General features: G+C 36.1%; 1 protein-coding gene across 1 annotated transcript in view; it reads right to left on the bottom strand.

Annotated features, from left to right (window-relative positions):
- Nucleotides 1–220: 220 nt before the first annotated feature.
- Nucleotides 221–25,423, bottom strand: part of LOC129275843 (condensin complex subunit 1-like) — a 46,991-nt gene continuing 21,788 nt past the window's right edge. Inside the window, exons 18-32 of the mRNA XM_064109823.1 lie at nt 23,737–23,958; nt 22,003–22,135; nt 15,001–15,085; nt 13,977–14,168; nt 13,491–13,657; nt 13,029–13,140; nt 12,078–12,253; nt 11,154–11,257; nt 10,309–10,486; nt 9,391–9,485; nt 8,937–9,017; nt 7,893–8,076; nt 5,678–5,813; nt 5,069–5,334; nt 221–2,209 (exon numbers count right to left, since the gene is read on the bottom strand). Coding sequence (XP_063965893.1) covers nt 2,069–2,209; nt 5,069–5,334; nt 5,678–5,813; nt 7,893–8,076; nt 8,937–9,017; nt 9,391–9,485; nt 10,309–10,486; nt 11,154–11,257; nt 12,078–12,253; nt 13,029–13,140; nt 13,491–13,657; nt 13,977–14,168; nt 15,001–15,085; nt 22,003–22,135; nt 23,737–23,958 — 2,272 coding nt within the window. The 3' untranslated portion in view covers nt 221–2,068. The remainder of the gene's footprint in view (nt 2,210–5,068; nt 5,335–5,677; nt 5,814–7,892; nt 8,077–8,936; nt 9,018–9,390; nt 9,486–10,308; nt 10,487–11,153; nt 11,258–12,077; nt 12,254–13,028; nt 13,141–13,490; nt 13,658–13,976; nt 14,169–15,000; nt 15,086–22,002; nt 22,136–23,736; nt 23,959–25,423) is intronic.

Genomic DNA, 25,423 nt, shown 5'->3' on the forward strand with positions numbered 1-25,423 from the left:
CTATTCTGAGTTTGTAAAACTGATCCAGATCACATTACTGACATCTCAAAAACTAGTTGGTAACTTTTCTGGACCATCTTCATTTCATGTTTGGTGTTATACTCGTGTAAAAATTGACCTAGCACCAACACCAATAGGTCAACACTCAACTTGAAATCACCCAATGTTATATCTATAACTGAAACAAATGAATAATATCAACGATAATTCAATCAAAACATTGCATGTCAGATTTACATATTTATTATCTTTAAAATTAATTTAATATTAAATCCATAATAAAAGGACACTGCATTGTCAGGTAATCATTACAGAAAACTGAGAATCATGATATGTTCTGCAGCTTCGTTGGGTAATAAAATGTCTTCTCAAAATATTAAAATATTAAATCATAAAAATTCATTACAAGCTTGTTAAATATCAGACACGTTTCACAGTTAAAAACTAACTTTAAAAAATCTCACTCTACTGCCACATGTAGAATACATACAGGGCGGATTTACATATGAACCACATTAGTCTTATGGATATTGGGGAATAATGACATTAGAACAAATTTTATTCACATTTTAAAAGCACTTCAGGTTATATTTGAAAGTTACTTGGTACTTATAAACTAATAAAGGGAAATATGACTTCATATCATAATTTACCCATATTGTTGTACTGTAAGTTGAATATGTACCCTGCATGATAAAATATTTAAATGCAATGACATTGGACGTGGTAGCATGAGCTACAGCCAGGCTGATGAAGATAGTGCACCTCAGAATAGGTTATATCTACTAGTATATAAAAGGAACTATGCCTATAATTATATTCAATATGATTATTAAATCTGTGAATGTTTTGTCTCAAGGGTGATGAGCTAAATTATTATTTAGTATGCAAATTTGATATGGGGGAACTGTTTTTTTTTTTTTTTTTTTTTAGGGGCAGGGATTCATAAATAGGGCCCTCCAAAACCCCACCTTAATGGAAATCAACGATTCTTGCAGTAATAGCCTTAGTAAGCGAAAGTTTGAAGCATGATAAGAACCATTATCAGAAGAAAAAAGGGTGTAAACTTAGGCCCCATTCTGGTCCATGGTCCCTCGAAAGTGATTTCAAACATTTATTATACAAGCACAGACTAATTGACAATTGTAAAAACATGATATGTAAACAGTACATCAAAGTCTAAAAGTATATTAAAACAATTCTAATAAATTTACATGAATTTCATTTACCAATCTGACAATGCAAGTATTTACAGGTGTTTTTTTAAGAATCTGAAAAAAATTGTTTGATGCAGATTTTAATCTTAAAAAGTAGATAAATGTACATTTCAGAAGAGGGCGAATTCTAGATCCATGACCATGACATTAATTTACTTAGATTTTTTTATATAAAAATGCACCAAATACCCATTACAATTATAATAATTAATATCCTTGAAATTTCTTTTATCAAAACTTTTTAAAAACTTTCCTATGATCCCCAGCAAATTGCCACTATAATCTGTTTTATACATTTCTTTGAATACTCTATCTTGACATGTTATTTTTCATGCTTTAAATGTGTTGTTTATTGAAGATGTGGAAATAAATTCCATTGAATTCAATAAAAAAAAATCTGCATTTGGTCCGGGTCACCACTAGATTCTAGTGGTGACCAAGTCTCATGTATGACCATTGTATTTTGCCGATTCTATATATCTTCATTTTATTTTTACCATTAATTTTTTGACCTGGATGGAGTTGGGGAGGAAGACCTGTGGGTTATGGCTATTAAGTTAGCCTTTTCCGTACCCAGACAGCCTCTCCAACTCTCACCCAGGTCTTGTTTTCTCTATCATGTAAAATTTTGATTGATCTTGTCTCTGATTGTTTGTAGTCTCTATGTTTTTTAAAATGCAAAATAAAATAATAAAATCATGATATCGGAAAAAAGTCACTAAATTTTTTACAAATAAAGAGATTGTTGGCATTTGTATCTAAAACTAAGGGGATTGGTAGCAGTTCAATGGCTCAATAATATACACATGGAAAATGAGGATAATAGTCTGGTAAATATACACGTCTTTCTTCTAGGTTTCCACTTGTTGAGAGGTTCGTTGTCTGCGAGATCTGGCAGGTGTCTTACCCTTAGGCTTGGTGGATTTCTTGACCGATCTTGATCTGGATGGTTTGATATTCTCCTCATCCCCATCCTCGCTATCAAGATTTATCTGAAATATGGATGCAAATTTATTTTTAAAAAAGGTGGTCAGAGGGCCATTTCGAGATTTGTCTGAGTCATTTTTAAAATAATAATTACTTTCTTATTCCTGGCCCCAATTTCATACAGGCTCAGGCATGATATTCCCCTCTGAAAAAAAAAAAAAATGTGAAAAAAAGTCAAGGGTCACCGCCAAAGTCTGAGGCGCCCCGTTCGGGGATACAAGCTCTTGCATAAAAAAAAAGTGATTTTTCAAGGTGAGTCTGCACAATAATTTTCTCATATCACTTTAAAAAGCAGTAAAAACGGTGAGAGAATGTTCTTGGGCAAAGGATTTCACATTTAAAAGAAAAAAACATTAAATCTGAAGAAAAAAATTATTAAAAAAATCGGAATTCCGATTTTAATCGAGAAAATATCATGCCTGTACAGGTCTCACCAATATCGCAAATTTGCCATTATGTTAATTACCATGGTAACAGGGCTCAGAACCAATCATATGAATGTTTCCATGGCGGTAACCATAATAACCAACTCTACCATGATTATAAGGCTTTATGAGATGGTCCCCTGGGGCCCGTAACACAAAGCTTAGCAATGATCGTAGAACATTTTTCTATGATTGATCGCACTGACAAAACGTACAATTATTCGTGAAAATCAAGTGTACAATTAATTGCCAACCTTTGCGTTACGGGACCATGGTCCTATTTTCTTCAATCTGTTTTTTTTCTTAATTTTGCTTTCCTCCTTCAACACAAATCTTCAATTACCAAGGTTGGATTCCCCTCTAAATTGACAGATTGTTATCTCAATTCTGGGCTCTGTAACACAAAAGTTTGCGATGGATTGCAACTATGAAAGAACCGCTCTGATTGGTCCCTTGTCAGTATTTTAAACCAAATGCGCGTGTAACATTGATAGTGATTGGTCAGTTTATTTAGCGATTCTTTGTGTTACGGAGCCCTAGTCATCTTAGAATTAATGGGGGAGGTCTACCCTGATGCAAAGTTTATTTTAATTAAATTAAAAGAAATTTATTTAAGGTTTGACAAAATCTGCAATAGCAGGGAATAATTTTCCTGGTATCGCATTGCAATTTGCTCCACATTTTTGAAAGACTGCATAAAGTCTTTTGTATAGCATACTTTTACATAAGACTGTCCATATTAATGTAATGCATTGAATACATAATTGAATACTAAGTATAGTTGAGAGCTTTTCTCTTATGACCAAAAATGCTATTCAAATTTGTAAAGCAAAATTATTCCCTGAAAAGAATACAATTTTATGACCCCAAAGTGAACAGCTCCCCAGTACATCATGTATTATGAATTCCATAAAATGCCCTTTGCTCATAAAATTGAAAGTAAAGTATTCATGTATTCAATGCATCATCAGACACATAATTTCATATCTCTTAGAATAAGAACTATATTTTTATTCATCATGAATCATTAGAAAATGGGAATTTATCTTTAAAAAAAATAAACATTTCTAAAATTCATAACTCTATTATAATTTGATGAATTTTCATCAAACTTTAAACAATATTTTGGGGGTACTTTTATGAAAATTTTGCCTTCAATTGACTGACAACTTTGATAAAACCTTGGAATGAGACAAAAAAAATTTACTTGTAATGTGCATGAGCTCAATGCGTTAGTATCATGTTACATTATCAATCTCACAACAAAATGGATTTCTCTTCATGGAAAGGATTTTATTAAACAAATAGTGATTTTAACTTTGCTCTGAGCCAATCAGATGCAGGAATTTCAGTAGCTTATAACAATTAGTCAGTGAAAAATCACTATTTATTTATTTTCATGAAATCCTACTACCATCATTATTTTTTTTGACAAAAGGCAGCAAGTGACATATTGGCCAAAATATGAGTTTTTAATGTACTTACATTTTTAGAAATTGATTTCTTTTTCCCAGTAAACATATCATTGAGTAACACCGGTGCTGATATAAGTCTGTTTAACCATCATATGAATGCATTGGTGTCTAAGTAAACAACAATCTTTGCTCTTTTACATGAAACTACACTTTTGTAACTTGCTTCCTTTTGTCACAGTAGACCAGCATATCCTCTCAATGATTTAGTTATGGAAATAGTTAGAAAAGCACCTGTCATGTGCAAAAAATATTTTTTTATTGTAGTGTAAATGACCTCTCATGATATAGTCTAAGGTGACATGAATACCATGATCAAACATTCACTCTCCACCCCATAAATCCCTCCAATGATTTAATCCAATCACGCTCATAAAACAGGTGCAGTACACTATTGTTTTATGGGATGTCTGAGGGGGTATGATTACCAAGGGCGATATATTGAGCAACATTATATATCTTCTTGCTCTATACGAGTTGGACTCATTACCAGATTGTGGAGCTGATATTGATAATGATTAATCACCAATTTGGTGCATTAATATTAATGAAATCTAATTAATGTTTGGTCAATAAACGCCTATTATCCACTTAACTCTTACTTTTGCCTAATGGTCAATGGTATCCCTGCCATTTCCTCATCTAAAATATCTATACCACCCTCAACTTAACTACTGTTCACGGGCATAAAATACATGTCGTGCTGTTCAAAAGGAGGGGGGGGGGGTGAAATAATAGAACACCCCTCCCCCTGAGCCTACGGAATAATAGGTTTGCTGCTTGAATAATACCATTGCCATTGACCATTTAATGAATTATCAGGGATTCTTTGCAAAACACATGTCCCAGGTAAGCATATCAGATTGGGTAAAAAGCAAGTTGCATTTGACTTTTTTTGAGCAGCTTTTGGTTGCATTTTTTTCTCCAAAGGGCCCTCGTAAATCCAGTTCCAAAGTTTTGTTCTTACCTTGGGTTTTGGAGGAGGAGCAAAGACATCATCACTGTCCTCATCGCTTGAGAAGGGTATAGGAGGGGGTACTTTCCTACGCCCCTTCCTGCTCACCCTCGGGGCAGAACCGGGATCAGGGAGCGAGGTATTGAGAGGATCCGGCTTGCGCCTGGTACGGACATCGTCTTCGATGTCGTCATCGTCTTCCTCGTTGCTATCGCGGTTCAGATCTTTCTCCTTCAGGGTCCGGGCAGGGGTCTGTCCCTTCTTGCCTCTTCTCTTGCCTGTCAATAGAGGGCAGTAGACAGATTTATAAGCAATATCACATGGACTGGATACATGAATAAAGGCAAAAGCGATCTTGGATATTAATGCAACTAAATGCCTCAGTTGAATCTCTTGGGGCCAACTGATAGTTCAATTAAGAAGAAAATTGACTTTAAATGTTAGATTTCATAATCTAGTCTAAAACTTGATTTAACTCAATTTTTTATGTTTTAAAAATCATTTTAAATAATATTCTTATACTAAAACTAACAGAAATTTTAGGGGGGAGGGGTCTTTGGCAATTTCTGGTGATATTTCCTTCTTCCCTGTTTATTTGTTTTTCTTTGATGATCAGTTTACCTGGTGTTTTGGTATTCTTTTTGTTGAGTGCTGCAGCAGCCGATGATGCCTTGGATGCTTTCTCGGCTGTAGCATTCTCATCGGCTCCCTTCAGATGGAACTCGTTTATCTTCTGTTCATAATCATCAACCTGGACCTGGTGAAAAATACAATGAACAGGTTAGAATCACTGAAAAACCATTGCTTTATTCTACCGCTTCCTTTCCATACATGTGAGTAAATACAAATAAATCTGCCTGAATTGATCTTCCATAAGTCGAATATTCACCTTTAGTCAAAGCAATTTTTAGACCAGGTTATTCAAAACATGTGTTATATGCCTCTTCTTAATAAAATATCTCCTAATTGAACAGATTTCTGTGGCCCCAAAAGATTTGACAAAATGCAGAGTTACCTGTACTTATAAAGCCATACATATTTCAAAAGATTTGGACTTTAAAAACTATGTGCATTTCTACAACATTTCCTATGTTTTTTTCTGATCAATTATAAAAAGGGAACCTCTAATAATTAATCATCCAAAGATGTCTGTACGAATGCTGATGGACAAATGCATTTTCTCTGAAGTATGAAGCATACAAAGCAATTAGATTGTTTGACCAAATTTGTCTTCATTTCATTTTATCTTCATATTTGTTTGGGCTTCTTAAATTATAAATTATTATATTCTTAATTATATTCCATTCTATTAGATATGCTTGTATTAATTTACTGGCCCGTATTCTGAAGTCGGGTTTAACTTAAACTCAGGTTTAAAGTTATGGTTTAAGTATGGGAAGCCAAAAGTATCAATTTTTTTATTAAGTTGTGCGTTTCTTATGTTTACTCTGCTCTTTCCTGATTCATTGATGGTGAAGACAATCATCTATTTATACTTCCTACACAATTATGAATGATTTGAGATCCGAATGAGCTGACGTATGATATCTCTACTGTTAGTGATTATGTAACAATTGGCTGTCCATACTTAAACCACAACTTTATACCTGAGTTTTAGTTAAACCCGACTTCAGAATACGGGCCACAGTGTTTATCTCCACATTGACAGATTAGATCAGAATAGTAATACAATACTCATCATCATTTTTTTTATTGCACCAGTCCATTTATTAATGACCGGTAGACTCTCTTTCTAATTATTATGTCAATCATTCTTCAGTTATATGTAAAACATCAATCAGCTTCTGCGTTTCATTTTTTTATTTAATAGAAATTTCGCTAAACATTGGGCTAGATTATATATTTTGTAATTTGTCTGTTTTCTAAGTTGATGTTTGTACGCAGTACTACATGTGGGGAGTGATATGCTTCCGAGCAACAGCTATTTGTTACGCTTTAATCACCACTGACCAGCATGTAGCACTGCTCCATTATGTATTATTTGTTTTTACCATGTATAATGTCATCTATGATTATACCATGATTTGGTCAAATTAATAATAATAATAATTATCTTCTCATATTAAAATTTCCATAGATGCTTGTACAAATGCAGGAAAACAAATGTAATTTTATCTACAGTAGGAACAGCCCTTTGGACCTATGAAATGATGGTTGTGCACGGAGGTCAAAGTAGACCCCATATTAAAGGGTTAAAGGGCAACCAACCCAAATAAAAACTTGTTTTTAGCGGGAAAAGACAAATCAGACAAGTTGATAGTTGAAAGTTGGTAAAATATTGGACAAACAATAAGAAAGTTATGAATTTTAAAAAGTTGTACAAATTGGTAATCACTATACCCATGGAGACTTCAAATTGGCTGCATACATAATGTCAGAGTGATGTAAGCCATAAATTTTCAGCCATAAAATGGCTGAAATGTCAGTTTTTCCAAAAGTTTTACTTCAAATTAATTGTTTCTTTCATGAGGACATAAAATAATATACTACCTGGGTTATATTTAGATTACTGCCCCAGGGAAATGGGTACTTAGGAGAAAACCACAAATCCCTAATTATTAGGTACATGGCCTATGAGAAAAATGTCCTTGCGCCTTGTCATAATTTACCTACCAAGTTGCCAATTTGAAATCTACATAGTCTTAGGGATCTCACTTTTAAAGCAGCCATAACTTTCTAATTGCTTGTCTGATTTCTTTCAAACTTTTACCATTCTTTTTTATTTATTATGTTTTCCTGTCCGACACAACATTTTATGACCAAGGCTGGATTCTCTATAACTCTTCAATAGTAACATAGTTTTGACCCTACTAACCTTTGTTTCTTGTTTGACAGCCTTCTTGGCTTTTGAAATGATGTTGGTGAAGTAACCATAGACCTCGGCATCAGCGAGTTTATCAGCATAGCAAGCAACGTTCTCCTGCAGCTTGCGGAATCCCTTCTCGTTGAAGTTCAGTAGGGATAGGCAGAAAGCTAGCTCACGTACTTGTGCCTCGGATCTTGAATGATGGGTAAAAAAGAACACTAGTTAGATCAATTCAAGTTACATGAACCCTGTTAACATACTACAATACTGTTAATCTGTAATATTAAGGCCGAATTACCCTAAAATTCACATTATAACGGTTCCTAATTATTGATCACTAATGTACAGACATTCTGCGACTTTTAGATCAATTTATCATAACTTGAGATTTTCATTTTTTTTTTAAATTTTAATTTGACCATTGCATCATATTGGATGTATTCCGATTTGTATATTATATTATCAATGTTTTTACGATCAATGAAATAAATGGGATCAATTCAATCAATGAAAAGAATGACATGGCATTAAAATGACAGATGCATAAAATCATAATGACCTTTAGTGAAGTGAACTACATTTAAAAGAGTGAGTTCAAAAGGTTGACTGACTGAGAAAGGAATGTTGTACATTACTGAAATCAACCTTCCTGTAATGAACATCATACTTCCTCCAACCCCACATTCCAAGTCAACAAAGAAGTTAATTACATCAGGCCACCTGTCAATCGTGTTGTAAATTTCACCATGTTGGAATGTTTGTAAACAATACCCATGTAGATATCTGTCAATCATTTCCTTCATTTTGTTTAATTACTATTTTAAATTAATCAAAATTTTAGTCTCTCCACCATGATCCAGAAATACAAATTTGAAATAAAAAATATGTGTTATGAGATCATCTATTTTACCATAATAAAGAGACATGGTGAGTTTCATGCAGCAGGAGATAATAAATTGAATCATTTTAAATTAAATTAAATTATGCAATAATAAAATGGACAAACATAACAACATAAAATATTCACACAGAAACATAAACAAGATTCCTTACCTGGTGGCTCTAAAACGATGACAGAGTTTCTCAACCAAGGATTCCGCTTGTTTGTCTTTCTGAATGAAGGACAGGAGGTACCTGGAAACAATACAAAAAGGTGCTTCGTTTCAACATTATTATTATCAATTATGAATGCTGGAAATCTTTGACAAATTTGTTCTTGCCCTATTTCAGTAGCTCATGACAATAGCTAGTGAGTTATCATCAATAATGAGTGATATGAAACATGTGTCTGGTTTAAAAAAAAAAATACAACAAAAGAAAAAAAAAACCTCAACTACATTTTGGCTAACAATGATTGATACACCAAGCATTCTATAATTTCCATATTTTACTCATCTTAAAATCGATTAATCCCTAGTTGCTTTAATCTGTATATCAAAGGGACTTATAATTACAATCAATTGAATTACTTATGTAACAGGACCTTATAATGGATAAGTGATCTTACCTGAGAATGGTCTTGAAGTCTTCTTCCGGTAAAGCTAGATCTGGATCAGACAGTCTACTGATCACGTCGGGAAGGATGTTATACACAGCATTACCCTAAATATACACATTAAAAAAAAAACCATGAATTAAAATAAATAGTGATCGATCATTATTGAGGTTTCGTTTGTTCTGCCTGGTTGAGACTATAAAAGAAATTGTAATATGTAGAAGGGACAAAAAGATGAAAATAATAAATTGAAGGACGTTAGAGTTTCCTACTGCTATTATTAAATGCTTAGTTAGCTGGTTGCACGAAAGCATCTATACCATCCAACAAGTACAAAAATTTGTTTTTTGCTTTCAATAATTCTTTCCTTATGTTCAAAGATTAATAGGAAAATAATTATTATCATCTGTATTTGTGTGAACTTCAAAGGCAGCCTTAAACACAAATAGCAAATATTATTAATCAAGCAATGGTACAAGATTCCTCATTTTGGTGAAAGAAAGATGCTCTATTCAACAAGGCGTAGCCAAGTTGAATAGAGCATCTTTCTTTCACATGATAAGAAATATTGAATTGAACCACTGAATTCATCCCCATAATTTGCAATAAGTGACGCTCAAGCATGAAACAGATTGTTCAAAGCATTTCAGTTCAATGATTGATAAAACCTTTGTTATGCAAGCAGAAGTGCTATGGATACTACATTAGTATGTTACCAAAAAAAGAAGCTATTGAATTTCCTAAAAACTTTAAGATCTGCATCTTTGCTTTTATTTATTAAAAGTACACAAGGTCATCAAGGGTGAAAAACATCATAGCATTTGAAGCAAATAATGTATAACTTTGAATGTCTTTTTGTGAATGGAGGACAATCCTCACTAATCAATGAATGTTTCCCATATCACGCAAATCAATTTCTTGAGAGCTTACCTTTTTCGACAGCTCAAAGAAGAAGAGTTTGGCCAGACTAGCAATGCGATCCTCGCAATCGATGATGCATGATGCCATCTCGCTGATTTGACCTTTGACCTTGACCATGTCGTTGAGAATCAGATGGGTCAGTACCATGAGGGTGTTCTTACGGACGTGGGCAGAGGGGTCACGAAGCCTGAAAGGAAAAATGAGGCATATACAGCGGTGCTCAAAAGTTAGTGAACCCCACCAGAAAATTAACATACTTAAAGTGTTCAAGTTCTGCCATGTTCTAGATATCTAATTGTGAAGTCAGATAATAAAATACTACATTCAATAAAGTTTGTTTCTCTGGGCTCGCCGAAAATTGTAATGTTGTTGTATACATTCAACACTCAACATGAAAGAGTGCATTTTGTGGTGGGTTTCACTTCATTTTTTTAGCACAACTGTATACTTTTTAAAAAAGAATTTCATGAGTTTTCATGACTCATTCATCAATAAAAAGGTTTGTTTACCCTATTATGTTTTTTTATTTCATTTGATGATAAACTATTGAATCCATAATCTATTGAGCCTACATGCATGGCCTATTGTAGGCAAGTCTGGTCTGGGGGTTCTGACTCTCCTTTTTCAAACAGAGGGGGACAGGTTTGAATCCCATCCATGGCGTAAATTCCCTCACTAAGAAATCGATCCACATTGTGCTGCACTCAGCCCAAGTGACAAATGAGTACCCGGCAAGATTAATTCCCTGAATGCACCGATCATTCGAAGCTATAGCCAGGGTAATTATAAGAGCATTTTCTTTGCTCAAAAGAATCTATCTTTATTATTATTATCATTGTCAATCAAACACTTACCTAGCATACATGTGGGCTGTCCACGGCTCAATGAGATTGGGGAAACGGAATGTAAGATCCCCGATGGCGATGATAATATTAGCTCGGATGATAGCTTCTGGCGCCTATCAATAACAAAAAAAGTTAACAATCAATAAATTATCCAATAATACATGTAGACAAGAAAAAATTTATTTCATAAAAACTACACCAAAATATTGAAAATGTTTATATTCTTGATAATTTATATGAACTTGCAATTAAGATGCATGAGACCCAGAAATAGAAAGACAAACTTACCATAATATCAGATATTAACATCTTACATATACTCCTGAATGAATATCTTATTGTACAAACCATCAATAGCTTCTTATAGACTAGAAGTTTTCCTTTACTTAAAAAAAGATATAAAAAAGAAACTTGAAGTCTCGAGAACAGACAGAGGATGAGGGGATCAGAAATGAGTGAGAAAATACCAAAAGGAGAGAAGAAAAGACAAATAAATAAAAAGGAGAAAAAAAGGTGGTCTAGTGGTTCTCACTCTTGTCTTTCAAACAGAGGATCATGGGTTCGAATCCTAGCCATGAAGTGTTTTCCTTCAGCAAGAAATTTATCCACACTGTGCTGCACTCGACCCAGGTGAGGTAAATGGGTACCGTCAGGAAATAATTCCTAAAAAAAGCTGTGCGCACCAGAATTGGTAGACTAGCTTAGCTGGGGTAATATAGGAGCACCTTGAGCACCTAGCAAGGTGGATACATGCGCTATACAAATCCTACATTATTATTATTATTATAAAAAAAAATAGAAAAGAATCAAGCATTCACAAAGTCACAAGTTTATAGTCTAATTATCTGCAACTGTATTAATTTTAATGCAATATCTATCATATTTGGGGTTTGAGCAAATCTTCTTGAAAAGTAGTTCTCACTTTCAACCTACCTTTTCTAGGACAGTGAAGAGCAGCTGGAGCTGTGCCTCGCAGAACTCTGCACTGACCAGCATGAACTTAGCCAGGGCCAGGCTCGCGGTCGCCCTGAGCTCTGGGCTGGAATACTTGACAGGGTTGCTACAGATCAGGACAACCAGGGGCTTAATAGCTCCAAGAAGATTGGGCCCTACAAATGATGATGGAGAATGATTACAGAGGTATAAAGAAAATAAGAACGAATACACAGAACCAGTGATTTTGTATCTATTTTTTTTTCTTCGGACATTTCATCAGTTGGTTATACATGCTTCTGGACAAAGAGCATTTAAATAGGCTGCACTCCTATTCTCAAAGCTCTATGGCCTTAATTGGATGATGGCCATAGTGATGATGATGAGGGTGACGATGACAAAGATGATGACGAAGATGGTGATGGCGATGATGATGACAATGATTGATGATGATGAAGATAATAATGGTGATGATGGTGCTGTTCCTGATATGGCAGCATTGCTGCTTCTAATTTCTGTACCTTCTATCAACATCTTGTCAAATATCCTGAGCATGCAACTCGGTGAATCCATTTTGTATAAAAGAGACTTCTACACAATTAGAGATATGAACACAAAGAACCACAAAAACGGGTCATGTGGTCCAGTGGTTAGAGCATTGGACTCATAATCGCAAGGTTGTGAATTCGAATCCCAACTCTGCCATTGTCTCCACTTTGATAAAAAGGCCAGAGAGTGATATCTGTCGTCTATAACGTCAGCCACTATGACTGATTAACCTAGACGTAAAATGTTTCCTAAGTAATTGGTTATATACCAGCTTGGCGTTTACCAGCAAGATGCTGTCCTGCCGAGTTCCTACGGGAGTTACCACAAACAGAAACAAAAAAGACGATGAAGAGGCACAAAGAGGACAAATATATTTGCACATAAGTAATATAAATCACTTACCTGTCACAATATTAGAATCACAGATCCTTTTGATAAACTCTCCTTCAGCATCTTCAGCTGTTGCTCCAGCCAAACCCATCTCATCTTCAATATTCGCGTTATCACCTTCACTCTGTAATCAAAGATAAATGTCAGTTGTAGTGACGTTTTCCAATAAAGTCCAATAGAATCCTATAAAATCACAATACAAGTGTCTGTTTGCATAAATAAGAAATATGTGCCTAAGAATTCTAGAAGATCATTGTTGTTGCTGAGAAATTAGCAAAATAAATATGGTATTCGAGTAACGTGAAGATGAGGATTAGAGTTATACAAGTAGTGAACAGATAGTGAGATGTTCAGGCTTAGGTATTGCATAACATGCAGATTCCAATGGGAGTACCTAACTAAAGCTGGCGCAAAGTCACTCGATTTGCCGACCTATCTGTGTTGGGTCATAAAAAGTAAAAACTGAGAGCTTACCTTTGCTTTCTTTTCCTTATCTTCCTTCTTCTTCTCTTGAACATTGTGCCTTCGCTTGAGCTCACATTGCACCATCACATCCAGGTGGATCAAATGCTGAAGGGCGATCTGACCAGAGACTGCCATCAGACGAGATAATAAACTAGCTGGGCAACCTGATGTTGGGACTAAGAAAAGACAGAGAGAGAGACCACATTACATTGGGTATACATATACTAACATAGGGCAATACAATAAAGAAAGTCGAGCAAACTGCTTGCAGTCTTTCCCTTTCATTCATTTAGGAAGCAAGAACCACACTTTACTTCACCCTTCAATCCTCATTGCAAAGCGTCTGACACATAGTCATACTCAATATTCTCATCACATTACCAACTACTAAGGATTTATGGTTCTGCAGTAATAATCAATAAATTGATACAAAATTTCATCTCCCTCCCAAATGTGCACGACCTCTTTGAATGACTAACAATAAGCATCCTTTACCCTTTATTTCTTCCTCTGTCGTCTCCTCGGAGGCTGTTTCTTGAGACTGTTCTCTGCTAGCGAGTAACACAGCAGCCAGGCGTTTGAGGATCTCACCAGCCAGGATATCAGGGTGTTCAGCCAGGCGGTAGATGGTCTTGACGGCCGTCTCTGCTAGCGGCACCCAGTACTTGTTCTCTTGCTCAGTCATACCTGAATGAGTGATGGGATAAAGTAATTGTAGGTTTGCAGATTTACTTGAAGTCATAGGCCTGTATTCTGAACTCAGGTTTAACATAGACCGTGGTTTAATTCTGTGCTAACATTATGGAAAGCCAAACATGTCAAACTTTGTTTACATGGTATGTTTCTTATGTTTATTGTGATCTTTTATAATTATTTGATGGTGGAGACAAATATCTTATTTATCCTTCTGAAACAGTTAAGAATGGTTTGAGAGAAAAATGAGCTGATACCATGAACCTCCACTGTTAGAGCTTTATATCACAATTGGCTATCCAGTTTTAAACCACAACTTTAGACCAGAGTTTAAATCAAACTTGACTTCAGAATATGGGCCATTGCAAACATATATAAGGGCTAGAAAGAAAGCATACAAAGTCAGGCTAATATTCTCATAATTACACTTGGGTTTATGTCAAACTAAACATGAATTTTAGTCCACCCTACTATGGAATGCTGTGTTTTATCTTTCTTTTTCCACATCCATGGAAAGACAATGTACCAAAGAATTGGGTCAAATTAATCATATATTTTTTTAATACCAATATTCAATATAAGGAAAACTTTTAAACAAAGAATCCATAATTTTTACTTGGTAAATAAGTTGTTAAATGGTACTCCATAAAAGTATGGTCTAAAAAGAACATGTGAAGTTAAAACCAATACACCTACTGAGTACAAAGGGAGTCAGGATATTTGGCAAAGGTGAAGGAATCACCATGGTTTGTGTGTGTATATGTGTAATGGGGAGGGGGGGGGGGAGGTGGGGAGTTACACATAGATTAAAGTTTTCTTGACTTACCCTGTACAAGGATATCACCCAGTTTGCTGAAAATCTCATGCGTGCTATCGAACCTGAACTGTTCTTTACCGCTCAAAACTTTGGGCTGTAAGAGAAATATTAAAAAGGGTGATCTTGCTTATTGAACTTTACCATATACAGTCAAACCTGCATTTTGTTTCCCGGGCATTTTCAACCCATCGAATGTATATTATAAGAACCTGTCCATAAAACCGCTTGTAAACACCACTTTTCCTGTCTACCTCGGGTGGTCTAATACAAGTTTCACTGTTCCCTTCATTGCTAATGCTGCAGTCACATTTCTCCTGCAGTGCCCGCACAGCTAGTAAAAAACAGCCGTTTTATTATCTTTCAAATCAAACCACCTATATCAGAGCTGCCAAGTTGTATTTTGCATTTTCAGTATTCTTATCCCCCAAAATCAGTATTTTGACAAAAAAATCAGTATTTTTACCGTATGAGATAAATATGCATGCATAATGGCAAAGTTCAATCACTTCTTAAATTTTTTTTATTTCAAGTGTGCTTGAATGTCATTCGCTCCTCCATGGCTCACGGAAAAATCACATTCACAAAGTGTGCATCTCGCACTGAACTGGTCCCTCTTTGACGCAATGATACACTTCAATCGTTTGCAATATTCCTCCTTGAAATGTTGTTTGCGTGGTTGAGCTGATTTAGAAGACATTTTGATGATTTCCACGATAAAATCTCAAATCAAACCACAAAACACCACTGGCACAGTGCACAGATGAAAACGATGCAATGCGCGATGCGACACACGTTCAATCAACGATGTCGATGTCCCATGCACACGTACACACATACACACACACACGTGTATATACATTGGCAAGTTGGAGCACCGATTTACTTCGGTCCCACACATAGACAATTGATGCTACAAGCACCGCACACATGCAGAAAACATACACACATGGATATACGAAGTCCGTTGCGAGTGATATAGTCCGGCAGCCCAGGAGATTTATTCAACCGAAAGCCGGACAAGCAAATGACCCCATAGCTGGATGGCATGGACCCTGAAGTTTACAAAAATGGATTGCTGCCGGGTTCTATCCGTGGTCTTCCCTCCGAAATGACGTAATATATGACGTCACTACAAAATGGCCCTATTTCACCATTTTTTTGACATTCTACATATAGCATGAAGTCAAGGGGAAATATCTCAGCCAAATCATGCCTGTTTTGTATGAAACTTTCAAAATATATTGTTCAAATAGTGCACAAGAGATATGCAAAATTTTTAGAACAAAAATTATTGTAAAAAAAAAGAAAATTACGTAATGAAATTTGCATATCATTAGTTTGGGAGATTTCTTGCATCAAAAATTGTCGAAAATCGATTCAGAAATTTATTTTCTTTTTTAATGTACTTTATTTAATATATTTCCTCTCAATCATAATATCATTCTCTTTATCTATATCTCTACTTTTAGAAAATATATGCCAGTAATTGGAAATAACATTATAGACTGTGATTTCAGCCCCCTTTTCAATATGATGCGCACATAGAAATCGTGCGTTTTTGGCCTATTTTCACCATATAACTGAGGTGTGCGAACGATATGCCTACTTTATTGATGTTTCCTGCATTTTGCATGATATTTAATCTTCCAAACAACATAATTTCATCTTCACTATGTCTCTGCTGATAAATAAATGATTTCAGCACAGATTGATTACCCACTGGGCAGTCTATAGGCTTCGTTTTCAGCCCAGTTTTCAACAATGAACCTATACCATGTATGACTGCATTATTGTAGTCGAGTCGGAAATGGGAGTTCCTTTGCACCATCATAATATATTTTCACTCAACGTTTTTGTATTTGCCTGAAGTGTTTAGTTAATGAATCTTGATGTTCCCTTTGCAAAATCGTGTCCAACGGGGTTCAATATTGATATCTTTGCCGGCCCTCTTGGTTTTTTAAAAATGAAAAGTAATTATTTTCATTTTTTTTGCACAGTGTGTGACAATGGGACAATCTTAAATGAATACGCATTTTACTATGATTCGGATAATATAAATCGATTGAATTCGTTTTCTGGACAGCTAATATATTTTGAAATAAAATTCATCCCGAAATTGCTATGATTTTGGTCAAAAATTTGCATGTGCATGCCATTGATATCTATCTGTTCAATCATTAACTTTAACAACTATTGCACAATATCAGCATTCGACACGAAAGAGGATATAATATACCGATAATACTGAAACGCTTCATGACAGTATGTATGTCTTAATTTGCTTAGTTTAAGGGCAAATACCATATATTACTCGATATTGCGATAAAATGACACCAAAAAGCAACCTCTGTGACAGTATATTTTTGTATATCAGCTACATTATAAAGGAATGAGGGCGCAGCAAAGCCTACCCTCCCCCCCCCCCTTATGGGACCGCCGGAGTCCCCCATCCTTTTTTTGTATTTTGCCCATTTCTTGGAAAATTCGACATTTTTGGAGCCCCATTGAAGGGAAAAGACGTTTCTGCTTTGCAGTAAAGTCACTTTTACTGTTGTTTAACCACTTAGGGATAAAAGAGTAGAGTTTTCTCTATCTGCTACATATAAAGAAGTGCTGGTACAGCATAGCCTATCCCCTCTGGGGACTGCCAAAGTTACCCACCCTTTTTTACGTATTTTACCCATTTATGGGAAAATATGCTAATTTGGAGCCCCGATTGAGGCAAAAAACGTTTCTGATATGGAATAAAGCTACTTTCATTCTTTTGAAACCCCATGGAAATAAAAGAGTAGAGTTTCCTCTATCTGCTACATATAAAAAGTGCTAGCATATTGAAGCATACCCCCTTAAGGGAGCGTCGAAATCACCCACCCCTTTTTCATATTTCACCTATTTATGGGAAAATGTGCTATTTTCGAGCCCCCATTGAGGCAAAAAGTGTTGCTGCTATGTAGTAAGGCCACCTTTATTGTTTTTTAAACTATATGGAGACAAAAGAGTAGAGTTTCCTCTATCTGCTACATATAAAGGAGTGCTGATACAGCAAAGTCTACCCCCTCTGGGGACTGCTGAAGTTACCCGCCCCTTTTACGTATTTTGCCCATTAATGGGAAAATATGCTATTTTCGAGCCCCCATTGAGGCAAAAAAGTGGTTCTGCTATATAGTAAAGCCACTTTTATTGCTTTTAAACTATGTGGATACAAAAGAGTCGACTTTTCTCTATCTGCTACATATAAAAAAAGTGCTGGCATATTAAAACATGCCCCCTAAGGGGGTCGTCGAAATCACCTACCCCTTTTTCATATTTTACATATTTATGAGAAAATGTGCTATTTTCGAGCCCCCATTGAGGCAAAAGGTGTTTCTGCTGTGTAGCAAAGCCACTTTTATTGGTTTGAAACTATATGGAGACGAAAGAGTAGAGTTTCTTCTATCTGCTACATATTAAGAAGTGCTGGTACAGCAAAGCCTACCCCCTCTGGGGACTGCCGAAGTTACCCGCCCTTTTTACGTATTTTGCCAATTTATGGGAAAATATGCTATATTCGAGCCCCCATTGAGGCAAAACGTGTTTCTGCTATGAAATAAAACCAATTTTACTGCTTTTAAACTATGTGGATACGAAAGAGTCGACTTTCCTCTATCTGCTACATATAAAGAAGTGCTGGCATTTTAAAGCATACCCTCTTAGGGGGTCGTTGAAATCACCTACCCCTTTTCCATGTTTTACCTATTTATGGGAAAATGCTATTTTCGAGCCCCCATTCAGGCAAAAAGTGTTGCTGCTATGTTGTAAGGCCAATTTTTTTTTGTTTTTAAACTATATGGAGACAAAAGAGTAGAGTTTCCTCTATCTGCTACATATAAAGAAGTGTTGGCATATTGGAGCATACCCCCTTAGGGGGTCGCCGAAATCCCCCACCCCTTTTCCATATTTCACCTATTTATGGGAAAGTATGCTATTTTCGAGCCCCCATTGAGGCAAAAAATGTTTCTGCTATATAGTAAAGCCAGTTTTATTATTTTGAAACAACGTGGAATTAAATGAGTAGGCTTTCTTCTATCTGCTGCTAATAAGTGGTTGCACAGCAAAGCCTATCCCCTCTGGGGGTTCCCAAAGTCACCCACCCCTTTTCCATATTTTTTTCCCAATATATGGGAAAATCTGCCAATCTTGGAGCCTCTGAAGAAGGAAGAAGTCGATATGCCAGCACTCTTTTTACATGTAGCTGATAGAAAAAAGCCTATTCTTTTATTTCCAAGTGGTTTCCAAAATCAAAACTAGCATAACCATATAGCAGAAATGCCCTTTTGCCTGAATGGGGGCTCAAACACTGCAATTTTTCCAATAAAGAGGGAAAATAGATCGACGTAAAAGTTGGAAGAGTTCGGCAGCCCCTGAAGGGGGAAGGCTTCATTGTGCTACCACATCGTTATATGTAACTGATAAAGAAGATCATACTTTGTCATCTTTATGTGCTTACAAAACAAAAACAAGGGCTTTACTGCAAGGCAGAAACACCTTTTGCCTCAATGGTTCTCCAAAATGACTAATTTTCCGAGAAATTGGCAAAATACGAAAAAAGGATTGGGCGACTTTGGCAGCCCCCTAAGGGGTAAGCTTGGCTATGCCCTAACTTCTTTATATGTAGCTGATAGAGAAAAGCCTACTTTTTTTTCTCTAAGTGATTTAAAAGAAAAAAATACATACCCAAACCAAAATTTTGCCACATTGGGGGCTCCGAAAAGCACGATATCACGATATCATAATAGCTACGGATAAGCGTGTGGTATGTAACCTTCTACTGGCTCTTGTGGGACTATGCTTTAAGGTGCCCGAAAGTAATTGCATGCAAAATGAAAATGCAGAGCAATGCCTCGATCCTCTATCTTTTTCAAGAGATTCCATTATTATAAAAGTTGCTTTGTGTAGAAAATGCCTTTTACCCTCATACACATGATACAAGTAATACATACCTTTCTATCGATCGCTAAGCACGTTACATGCATTTCTGCATGTTAGGCGATGCAAGATAAAACAGATAGATGTCAATGCACATGATTATTTTGGTTCAATGTTTTTAATGTATTCTTGTTTTGTTTTTTCAAAATATATTATTTCAGAAAACAATTTCAACCGATTTCTACTATCCAAATCATACTGAAATGCGTATTCATTTAAGATTGTCCCATTGTCAGACTCTGACAAATAATTGATTTTCATTTAAAAAAAGTCAAAGAGGGCCGCAAAAGATATCAATTTTGAAGCCCGTTGGACACGATTTTGCAAAGAGAACATCAAGATTCATTAACTCAACACTTCAGGCAAATACAAAAACGTTGAGTGAAAAATATTTTGATGGTAGACAGGAACCCCCTTTTCCGACTCGACTACAACGATGCAGTCATACATGGTATAGGTTCGTTGTTGAAAACTAGGCTGAAAACGTAGCCTATAGACTGCCCAGTGGGCAATCAATCTTTGCTGAAGTCATTTATTTATCAGCAGAGACATAATAAAGATGAAATAATGTTGTTTGGAAGATTAAATATCATGCAAAATGCAGGAAACATCAATAAAGTAGGCATATCGTTCGCACACCTCAGCTATATGGTAAAAATAGGCCCAAAACGCATGATTTCTATGTGCGCATCATATTGAAAAGGGGGCTGAAATCACAGTCTATAATGTCATTTTCAATTACTGGCATATATTTTCTAAAAGTAGAGATATAGATAAAGAGAATGATATTATGCTTGAGAGGAAATATATTAAATAAAGTACATTAAAAAAGAAAATAAATTTCTGAATCGATTTTCGACAATTTTTGATGCAAGAAATCTCCCAAACTGATGATATGCAAATATCATAACGTTATTTGCATATGTAAACATTAATTTTTGTTCGTAAAATTTTGCATATCTCTTGTGCACTATTTGAACAATATATTTTGAAAGTTTCATACAAAACAGGCATGATTTGGCCGAGATATTCCCCCTTGACTTCATGCTATGTGTAGAATGTCAAAAAAATGGTGAAATAGGGCCATTTTGTAGTGACGTCATATATTACGTCATTTCGGAGGGAAGACCACGGATAGAACCCGGCAGCAATGCGTTTTTGTAAACTTCAGGGTCCATGCCATCCAGCTATGGGGTCATTTGCTTGTCCGGCTTTCGGTTGAATAAACCTCCTGGGCTGCCGGACTAATATTGTATCCGCCCGAAAGCTCCCGGATGCGTAGTGGGGCGAACAATACCTTTTCTTCTCTAATTTGTTTTTTTCCCGTATTTTATCATGAAAAAGCGTACTGCCGTATTTTAAATTGATTTCCGTATGAAATACGGGAAAATCGTACTACTTGGCAGCTCTGCTATATGAATCTGGCTAAAACGGCTGTTGTCGACTCGCTGACGGCCACGGAAGGGGAAATGTGACTGCGCCATAAGTGGCAGGGCCTCCAAGAATTAAATTGTATATTTTTGTGCTAAAAAATCCCTGCATGACAATTATTGTTTACATGCAATCTTACCTGAATTTGAGACACCGTGTACTTCTTACAAATAAGTCTCCCCCCCCCCCCCCGTTCCCCCAAATACTCCTCAATGTTCCGTCTCAAATAAAATGAGAGGAACTAGACGGAGAGGGAGGCTCAGAATCAACTGGGAAGAGAACGTAAAAAATTGGAGTGGACTGAAACTGCACGGGCATACCAGGATGGCATACAATAGTGTTAAGTGGAGGGATGTTGCAATTACTTCTGGGACGCATTGCACTTATGTTACTGTTAACTTTGCCATCCAATGGTAACTACCATGGCAACAGTGCTCTACAGCCAATCAAAAGCAAGGATTTGTTGGAAAGTTAACATTGAATACCAAGTTTACCGAAATATAAACTGTCATGCAACAGAACAATGAAGCACAAGAATATAGATTGATAGATTCTAAACCTAAAAATCTGTTTCAGGGCTAAGGACATGCTGAAATGCAATATATGTATACATACCTTTTCACTACCGACCAGTTTGAGCAGAGCAATACAGGTGTCTTTGGCGAGCATGAAGTCTTTCATTCCTCGTTCTCCCAAGCCCTCGGACACCAGCACCTCAACGTTGCTATGGATGATACCAGGATCAGCACTGGGGAAAGAATTCAGTTTCAATTTATAACAGATCATTCATACAAACACTTATGTGTATTGGAGGAGTGAGAACATTCCTCTTGGATATCTTGATTAAAGATAAATACCAGTTATGGTAACGATCTGAAAATGAGTTCGAACAGAATCCAATAAAATTGCCACCCAAGTGTTTGTATGTATAAATTAAAAATATGTGCCAAATAGCTGTTGAAGAAAATGCGTAACTGCTGAGAAATGAGCAAAATAAGCACGGAATTCCATCAAATGTCTGGTATTTTTCGAAGCAGTATTAATAGACTGTCCCACATATGCTTTTCTGTGTTAGTGATCATCAGAATTCTCGATTTTGAGCTAAGATTTCATGATTTTACAAAGACAAGTTTACATTAATTTACCAGGTCTAGATGTATGATAATATTTTGATAATTAACCTTGATTTAAAAGACCTTCTCATGAAATGATTGTTTGCTGCAACTATGGTACTGACTTTACCCTTTAATTTGGATGACTTTGTAGTTACTTCCTATATGGAACAAATGCTTCCTAGAGCCCTGTTTCATAAAACTTGTTATAATGAAAAATTTGCAATAAGATTGATGATGAAAACTGATTGGCTGATGGTTATCTTGTGATAGAAATTGCGCATTTGTCATCACTAGAAGTTTTTTTGACCCTGGTCATGATAAATGAGATATCATGTCATGCCTGCTCTATTATTTTATTATTGTTTGATTTCAAGAGAATATTCTTGTGAAAAGCTTCTCTGAAAGTCAGCATCTTCTAATGAATGTGTTCATTTCAGTTGGATACTGTATGTAATTGAAGTTGCAACTTGGAATTGGGTTATCAAAAAATTATCATTATGCAGCTGCTATCATGATTATCCCTATTAATTCGGTCTGCCCGGGGAAAAGTAAAAAAAGGTTGGCTCATGGACATGAAGTTCCATGTGGTCAATCTTGCAATACAGAAGGAAATCAAATTTGGGACTCGGGATAAAGAGCCCACTCACTACTTTTAGATGCCAAGCTATTGGCAATCATCTTGTAATATCTACACCCAAGTTCGAAAGCAAGTTGGTGCTTTCATACACTTGACTAGGCATTAATCAATCTGCATTACCAATTTCCTTGGAAAAGTCATGAAGCCATAGGTCCCTAGGTAGCTGTAAAACTAGTACAGTAAAGCAAACCAGAAGCCCATTGCAAAAATAAGTTACTATTATTGTAACTTTGAGAAACTGACACCATACTATCACATTATTTTGAATGACACATCATGGCCCCGTCTTACAAACAGTTACGATTGCTCCGATTAATCTCAACTTTATGGAAATCCATCAATGTCATAATTTTTTCTACAGGAACTTTGCACAATGTCCTCTGTAAACAAAGAGAAGCACACTAAATTTTAAAGAAAACAATGAATGTAAGAATATTCAGTATATTCAGAAAATATTTTGAACAAAACATGCAACTTAGATGTAGACGTTGCTGGCTTTCCATAGTTGTTGATCAGATCAATCGTAACTCTATAGGGCCCATATGTTTGTTTGGTTGGTACAACTGTAGCATCGCAACTTAGACTACATTTACATACCATGCTGCCATTCCCAGCAACTGGAGTGCCGCCCTGCTCTCAGTGGGCGTGGTCTCTGGATGCTTCATGGTAAAGAACTCCCATAGGATCTGTGTAGTCTGGGAGGGGAATTCCCCATTCTTGGTAAACTCTGATACCATCTCCTCCAACGAGGTCAGCTCGCCGAGGCTTGCCCCACATGTCAGCTGGAGCAGGTTCCGGACGACCGCTAGACTCCTTGCTCTGTAATCAACAAGGGAATGGAAATGATTTTCAAAACAAAACTTGTTTAAATTAAAAATATTTCCTGAGAAATATGGAATGCTGAAAAAAAGCAATACTTTTGAAGATATTTATACTTTTAAACATCCTTACCTGACGATCTTTCCACTTGGGCTAAGGTACAGTCTTTTGTAAGCTGTTCCTAGACCAAATGGTTATAGAGCATGCAAGGGTGTACCAACCCTCTGTAGGATCCTTACCTGACAGACTTTCCACTCGGCTAAGGTAGAGCCTCTTGTAGGCCGTTACTACGGCATCCTTCATGGACCAAATGGCTATAAAACAATCTTATCATAGTCAAATTAAGAGTGCACCAACCCTCCCTAGGATACTTAACTGATTGTCTTTCCACTTGGGCTAATATTTGTAGGCCATCACTACAGCATCCTTGACAGACTCTACGTTGGACCAATTGGTTATAGACCAAGTAATCATAGACCAAGCCTCTAATAGTTCCTTACCTGACAGTCTTCCCATTTGGGCTGAAGTAAAGCCTCTTGTAATCTGTCATTTTAGCATCATTGACAGACTGTACCTTGGAACAAATGGTTATAAACAACAAGTGGAATGCCTCTGGCCGTCTCACCTGCATCACGCGATTCAATATAGCAGCAGTGCTGATTTTGAAAACTACTATAACTCGCACAAGATGTTCAGTGATACTTGGTTACTCTTATTTCCACGTTTTATGAACTAGACCAATACACTTATAGAGATATGATGGCAATTCAACAAATACCCCCAACGTGGCCAAAGTTCTTTGACCTTACATGACCTTTGACCTTGATCATGTGACCTGAAACTCGCACAGGATGTTCAGTGATACTTGATTACTATTATGTCCAAGTTTTATGAACTAGACCAACACACTTTCAAATTTATGGCTGTAATTCAACAAATACCCCAATTTGGCCAAAGTTCATTGACCCTAAATGACCTTTGACCTTGATCATGTGACCTGAAACTTGCACAGGATGTTCAGTAATACTTGATTACTATTATGTCCAAGTTTCATGAATCAGATCCATAAACTTTCAAAGTTATGATGGTAATTCAACAGATACCCCCAATTCGGCCAAAGTTCATTGACCCTAAATGACCTTTGACCTTGGTCATGTGATGTGAAACTCATGCAGGATGTTCAGTGATACTTGATTAACCTTATGTATAAGTTTCATGAACTAGGTCCATATATTTTCTAAGTTATGATGACATTTCAAAAACTTAACCTTAGGTTAAGATTTTGATGTTGATTCCCCCAACATGGTCTAAGTTCATTGACCCTAAATGACCTTTGACCTTGGTCATGTGACATGAAACTCAGGCAGGATGTTCAGTAATACTTGATTAACCTTATGGCCAAGTTTCATGAACTAGGTCCATATACTTTCTAAGTTATGCTGTCATTTCAAAAACTTAACCTCAG

This window comes from Lytechinus pictus, chromosome 14 (assembly GCF_037042905.1).
Source record: "Lytechinus pictus isolate F3 Inbred chromosome 14, Lp3.0, whole genome shotgun sequence".
Classification (NCBI taxonomy): Eukaryota; Metazoa; Echinodermata; class Echinoidea; order Temnopleuroida; family Toxopneustidae; genus Lytechinus; species Lytechinus pictus.